The following is a 6,764-nucleotide window of genomic DNA, read 5'->3' on the forward strand; positions in this document are numbered from 1 at the left end:
GCATAAGATAAAAGATCTTTGGGTCTACTACAAATAACACCGTTTAAACATTTCTTTACAGGAATTAGAGACGCTGTTGTATATCAGACAGACTTGGCATGACTATAGGTTATCGTGGAATGCCACAGACTTAATGAAAATTAAACTTCGCGAACATTTTTTGGATAAACTTTGGCTGCCTGACATTCGATTTAGAAATATGAAGGACGTGAAGCATTTTAAGGACTTTGGTAGCATTAATATGAACCTTTACTCCGATGGAAGAGTTTACTTTAGTCAATTGTAAGATTTATGACCATGCGCTATAGTTTGTTCATCCGCTCAGTCTTTTTGAGTGGTGAATCAGGATGTGCATGTTTGAAACATTAATAATGATGTTGAATCTATAGAAATGGTCCTTCCACAAAGATTAAGGAAAAAATTGTTCTTCTTTTCCCAGGGCTCTTGTCAAAGTTAGTTGCCCGATGGATCTGCACAATTTTCCAATGGATAAGCAGACTTGTTATCTCAACCTATCCTCGTGTGAGTATTCAGGACCTTTCAGTCAGGGGATTGCATATAGACATAGTCTTATATATAAATCGGATGTAGACACATTGAAAAATTATTCGTGTAATTCGTTGACGATTCGTTTCAGATGCTTATGGGAAATCCCTGCTACGATTTTCCCTGTCAAAAAGTAAGACAATTGTGAAACCACTCCATCTTCCACAATTCAACTTAGTTGAAACCCGACGACTTTCTCAGGAAGACGAAGGTGCATAACTAGCCGTGGATAAGAGTTTGCATTTAGCATGTAAGATTGACTTTCTTCGCGGACTTTTAATTGTGTTTCTTTTTGACAGATATCGTTGGAAAAGTGTCGATTTCCCTGACTTTTCAACGACAAATGGGTTACTATATCCTTCAAGTTTACATACCCACAATTTTCCTTGTCCTCTTGTCATGGTTAGCGTTCTTAATGGAGGCTACAGACATCGCAAATCGTTTAGCGCTCGAAGTGACAATGATTCTGTCCATAGTATTCCTACTCGGTAACAGCAACAGTTCTCTCCCTCATTTATCCTATGCCAAAGCTTCCGACTTATTCATCATCGCATCTTTTGGATTCATTTTTATGGCATTGTTGCAGACGATGCTCACTTTTCATTTGGTCACGAAGAAGCCGTTTTTCAAATCCTTCACCAGTTGCAATGCTTTAGTAAGTCCTATATATTATTAACTTCTGCAAAAGAAACCCATTCGACAGGCTTATGCCAGATAATTATAGTTTCAATCTAGCTATTAAATTCACCGTCACCAGTCATTTGTTAAACTAGCAATTTACCAGAATATTAAATAATTATTTCACAATCTAAGTAATGTATATTAATAAATGTAACCTATGAAATTACAATTTACATTATATAATAACGTAAAGAATTCAAGCAATTTCATTGGTCGAGAGTCATGATCTATAAGAGGACAGACGCACGGAATGACGTCACAGCAATTTTCTTTTTACCGGTTTAATTTTGGATTTTTTTCAGTTTTATTATATAAACAAATAGATTACAATGAACCGTTGTCTGTTCAGTTATAGATACACGGTATGACGCCATATGTGATAAGAACAAAAGAGTGACCACTCGCCCCGGCGGCTCGTGGCCACTTTTTTTGTTCTTATCACATATGACGTCATACCGTGTATCTATAACTGAACAGACAACGGTTCATTGTAATCTATTTGTTAACTGGTTGATGGGGCAGACAATTTTATTTGCCAATACAGCTGCTAGTCACCTTGAGCTAGCTTGTAGTTTTTACAATCATGTTTGAACTAAATTCTAGGCAAGATTGAAGAAATATTTTGTGGTGCTCTTTCCTGGTTTTAAATGGAAAAGAAAAGACGAAAGAGAGCAGGTGGAAAATGCGGAGGAAGATGAGCGCACAGGTTATCTGGAAGACGTAGACGACGATGTCGTGTTTCAATCGTGCTCAACGAGCGAGAAGGAAGTCACAAAGTTTTGGTTTGATAAGATGTGTCTTGTTGCTTTTCCCACATTTTACATTATTTTCAATGTCTCCTATTGGTCTTACTACGCGTAGAAACTCATTACATTGCGTGGAATTAATATAATTTCAACATCTATCTTGTGAAAACATAGCGAGTAGCCTTCTTCTGGATTGCCTTTATTCACTTGCAATTGCTTTAATTGGGCTAATACAATTGTAATTTAACAGAAAGGTTCCTAAAATGATGTACTTCGACGCATACTACAAGTCTACAAAGTCTACAATCTAGGCCATTGCTTCACGCCCACGGTAATCAAACCTGCTCTGAGCTCGCGTTGCACTCGGAATATGAAAAAAGTTCACACAAATGCATGTACACATATGATTGAAAATTATAATAAATTTAATGATATATTGAGAAAAAATTATCAATTCCTACTGGTTTATATTAATTTTCACACTGTTCACAATTAATCCCCCAATTCACCGCCTTCATTTTTCACGCTTTCACTGAACTCTGAATTAATGTCCTTCATCAATTCTTGATTGCTCATTACATGTAAACACGTCCTTGCCATGGACTTGGCAGCTATCAGGGTAAAGCGGTGTGCTTCTTTCGTACCCGCTTCCACCTGAAACTCAGGGGTGTGGGTGATTTTATCTGCAACATAATATCTCGGATGTATTGCGGGTTTGAATTGGGAGACATTGCCCATATCTGTGGAGCCACCATGTTTTGCTGCTTGCTCATGGAGAGGTATGGAACACCTAATTCTGCTGCATTGCGTTGGTAAATATCAGCAAGTACGGAGTTTGTGATAAGATTTTTGTAAGGCAGTTTGGTCCAGGCAATTTCTACTTCACAACCTGCAAAGAAATCACGATTTTAACTGCTTTGTGTTCAAAGGATACCAAATGGATTTTGGGTTTAAAGAAAGTGTTGTAATGAATAAACCCACCTGTAGCTTGCGCTGCGGCTTCAAATATTGCATGGGTTTTTTCCTTCAAAACTTTGAGCTCTGGCATTGTTGGTGCACGAACCCCGCACTGAAGTCTCGACCTTGCTGGAATGATGTTGAAGGCGGTTCCACCTTCGGCAATAATACAATGAGCTCGCCATGATGGTTTCATATGTTGCCGCATCATGCTGATACCATTGTAAGCCGCAACTGCAGCGTCTAGTGCATTCACCCCTCCCCACGGTCCACCAGAGGCATGGGCTTCATGGCCCTTGTAAACAACTGACACAGAGCAACAGGCAATATGTTGGAAAGGCAGCATCATAAGGATTTGGGTGAGCCATCATAATGAAATCAACCTCATTAAAACAACCATTATTGATCATTTTTATTTTACCACCACCTCCCTCCTCAGCGGGCGTCCCATACACGATAACTCGACCAAGACCCAAAGAAGGTGAACCTTTTAATGCTGCTTGAATGCCTAGATTATAAACCAAATGATATTTAGACATGAAGCCTTTCATAATTAGTGATATTTGGAGCAATTTTGGGAGCCTTCTTCCTATAAGCATAGTTCCTCATTTTAACCATTTCTAGCCTTGGGAAAATTTCCACCTTTGCTCCTCCCTGAGAGGAACTGAATTAGCAGCCAATGTAAAACACAAACCTAATCCAGCTGCAACTCCAGCTTCAGCAATGAGATTATGTCCGCATGCATGTCCGATACCAGGCAATGCATCATACTCGCAAATAATCCCCACGGTCAATCCTTTGCCAGCACGGTTGTTATCCGGATCATACACCGCACGAAAAGCAGTTGGCAGTGTAAATTGTGGTGTCACATCAAAACCTTTCTCCTTCAAAGTTTCAGTCAATAATTTATGAGCAAATTCCTCTTGATATGAAAGTTCAGGCTTATTCCATATTTTCAGACTTAATTGATGTAAATCAGCTGAACTTTCATCAATGCAATCATCAGATATTTTGGATAATCTTTCAACTTTATCCATGTTGTTCTCGGTCAGGGAACAGGTAATGTCAGTGGGTAATAACTAGAGTTATTGTTCCCAATGGACACGTCTAAAGAAAGAAGGAAAATTCGACATAGGAGGTTGCCCTTTGAAGTGGAAAATATGAAGATGAAGAGGAGTGTTGTGCAAATACAATTTGTTTTTTTTCCATAAACTGGCAATAATAAAAGCATTGTGTTCTTAAATGGGTTAATGTATTGCCGAAGTAGAGTGGGATAATTTTGAATCAAGCACCGGGAATACGTGGACAAATTGACAGAGAAATTTTAAAGGAAAGAAGGAAACCATTGCGAAGTGGTAGCTTGAAAAGTTCATCCCAAAATGGCGAAATTTAGTGGTGTTCTGCAATTGACTGATCTAGACGACTTTATAACACCCTCACAAGAATGCGTCAAGCCCGTAAAGATTGAAAAAGAGAAGGAGGGGTTGCCAAAATCAAGGTCGAAGATGATGGCAGTTATTATCAACTAAATGCCGGCAGTAAAACGAAATTAGAGAAAGCAAAAATCACGTTAAATGATTGCCTTGCATGCAGCGGTTGCATTACTTCGGCAGAGAGTGTACTAATCACACAACAAAGCCAAGATGAGTTGTATAAAATCATCGAAGAGAATGCCCAGCTAGCCGAAACTGAACAAAAGTTAATCGTTGTTAGTATCTCACCTCAATCTAGAGCGTCCATTGCAGCCAACTTCAACCTGGGCATAAAGAGACAGCTCTAAAACTTACAAGATTTTTCAAAGATTTAGGAGTGCATTATGTTTTCGATACAACTTTTGCACGGAATTTCAGTTTGCTTGAAATTCAGAAGGAATTTGTTGAAAGATATCGTAATAACCCGAATCCAACCAAAAATGTTCCTCTGCTAACCTCGGCGTGCCCTGGTTGGATCTGCTACGCCGAGAAAACCCACGGGCAGTTTATATTGCCGTTCATAAGCACCAAGTCACCACAACAGGTCATGGGGAGTCTGGTAAAAGAGTATCTGGGAAGCAGAGTTGGGAAATCACCAGATAAAGTGTACCATGTGACGGTCATGCCTTGCTATGATAAGAAGTTAGAAGCCTCCAGAGAAGATTTTTACAATGATATATACCACACTCGCGATGTAGACTGTGTGATAACCTCCCTTGAGGTTGAGCAAATGTTCGAAGAAAAGGCGATCGACTTCCCAAGCTTAGCTCACTTCAACTGGATGAAATGATTGAAACCGGAAAGGATTCTGAAATTACCAATCACAGAGGTGGTGGATCTGGGGGTTACCTTGAACATGTTTTCTGTTATGCTGCACAAGCACTGTTTGGGAAAAAAGTTGAAGATCTTACATACAAGACAATGAGAAATAAGGACTTTCAAGAAGTTGTACTCGAACATGAAGATAAACCTGTCCTGAAGTTTGCTCTTGCTTATGGCTTTCGTAATATTCAAAACCTAGTGCAGAAACTAAAACGGAACAAGTGCCCCTATCATTTTGTTGAGGTCATGGCTTGTCCGTCAGGGTGCATTAATGGAGGAGGTCAGATCAGACCTTCTCCAGAGGAGTCATCAAAAGAGTTAATAGAAAAAGTTGCCAAACTTTATAATTCTCTGAAGTCATCTTTACCAGAGAATGATAAAAATGTCCAAGAAGTATACGAAAAATGGCTTGGTGGTCAAATCTCAGAAAGATGTAAGGAAGTGTTGCATACAAGTTACCATGCTGTGGAGAAAAATGTCACTGCTCTAGGAATTAAATGGTAGTTTGAAGGTTTATTAATTAAAAGTTAATCACACAAATACAAGGAAATTAGCTGAGCTGAAATTGTCGAATAAAAACAGGACTTCATCATTTACATAGTTATTTAAAACACGATGTTGAATGAAAATGTAAAAATATAATTTGTATAAATGCTGTGGACAAAATCTCCCAAAATGTTTTCAACACCATTAAGTTCTTGATATATGTTCCTAATGCACCTTTAGACATGCAATTAAAGAATCAATTTAATAAAGGACTTTCTAGTTTTTTTGTGTATGTGACCATAGCCTAAAGTATAAAATCTATCATTTTTGAACGCATAAATAAATCAATTCACACAAATAAATAATAAAAAAATGTTTAAGATTTCTGTTCAAATTCTTCAACTACTGATTTTAAAAGCTGAGTGTCTGCCAAAACATCAATTGATGTCATCGCCATTGACTTGCCAGCTATTAACACCTTTGCCTGGGCTTCAGGTTTGCTAGCTGCATCTTTGAATTCATGCGTGTGGATCACTGCTGGGAATTGATTGTGAATGCAGGATGTATAGATGGTTTAACAAGGGATACATTTCCCATGTCTGTTGAACCAAGCAATGCGTTTTCTGCCTCTCCTTCTGGGAGAAATTTCACTCCTAAACTTTCAGCATATTTCTGGTACAACTTGGCTAAAACTTGGTTATGTTTCATAGCAGCATAATTTACATTGTTCTTCCCATATCCATGACACTCAACTTCAACAGTGCAACCTATAATAAATTTAATTACACATTCCATAATATGTTCTGTGCAACATAACCTTTAAGTTGTTCAAGGAGGCCATCATTATGTTTAATTTCCAGAATTGAATACAAGACTGGGAAAATTACCTGTAGCACTTGCAGCACCTTCCCAGCATCCTTTTGCTTTCGCCATTAAATCGACAAGCTCCTCGTTGTCTGGGGCTCGGAAATAGTATTTCAAGACGGATGTATCTGGTATGATGTTTGGTTTCACACCACCATCTTTGAACACCATGGACGCGCCATGTGGCTTC

The 6,764-nt window shown here is 38.5% G+C and overlaps 2 protein-coding genes and 2 pseudogenes across 2 annotated transcripts; 2 read left to right on the forward strand and 2 right to left on the reverse strand.

Moving 5' to 3' along the window:
- Positions 1-61: 61 nt before the first annotated feature.
- On the forward strand, positions 62-2,429 carry LOC114545085 (gamma-aminobutyric acid receptor subunit gamma-2-like; the record flags this gene model as incomplete). Its single annotated transcript, XM_028563461.1, has 5 exons — positions 62-282; positions 440-522; positions 638-757; positions 846-1,201; positions 1,831-2,429. Coding segments are annotated over 5 exons (1,038 nt in total), but the record flags the coding sequence as incomplete, so codon positions are not given.
- Positions 2,382-4,703, reverse strand: LOC114545084 (annotated as a pseudogene).
- On the forward strand, positions 4,243-6,003 carry LOC114545083 (annotated as a pseudogene).
- Positions 6,004-6,241: 238 nt separating this feature from the next.
- LOC114545082 (peptidase M20 domain-containing protein 2-like) lies at positions 6,242-6,745 on the reverse strand. Its single transcript, XM_028563460.1, has 2 exons — positions 6,598-6,745; positions 6,242-6,477 (listed from the first exon to the last, which is right to left on the reverse strand). Exons 1-2 carry the CDS (start codon positions 6,743-6,745, stop codon positions 6,242-6,244), a joined length of 384 nt encoding a protein of 127 aa, XP_028419261.1.
- Between the last annotated feature and the right edge of the window lie 19 nt (positions 6,746-6,764).

Source organism: Dendronephthya gigantea, unplaced genomic scaffold (assembly GCF_004324835.1).
Source record: "Dendronephthya gigantea isolate DGI-Jeju-01 unplaced genomic scaffold, DenGig_1.0 001165F, whole genome shotgun sequence".
NCBI lineage: Eukaryota > Metazoa > Cnidaria > Anthozoa > Malacalcyonacea > Nephtheidae > Dendronephthya > Dendronephthya gigantea.

Coding starts and splice junctions, on each gene's coding strand:
- LOC114545082 (XM_028563460.1), bottom strand. CDS start 6,745: ATGGTGTTCAAAGATGGTGGTGTGAAACCAAACATCATACCAGATACA. Junction 6,478..6,597: donor AGGTGCTGCAAGTGCTACAG/GTAATTTTCCCA, acceptor AATTTATTATAG/GTTGCACTGTTGAAGTTGAG.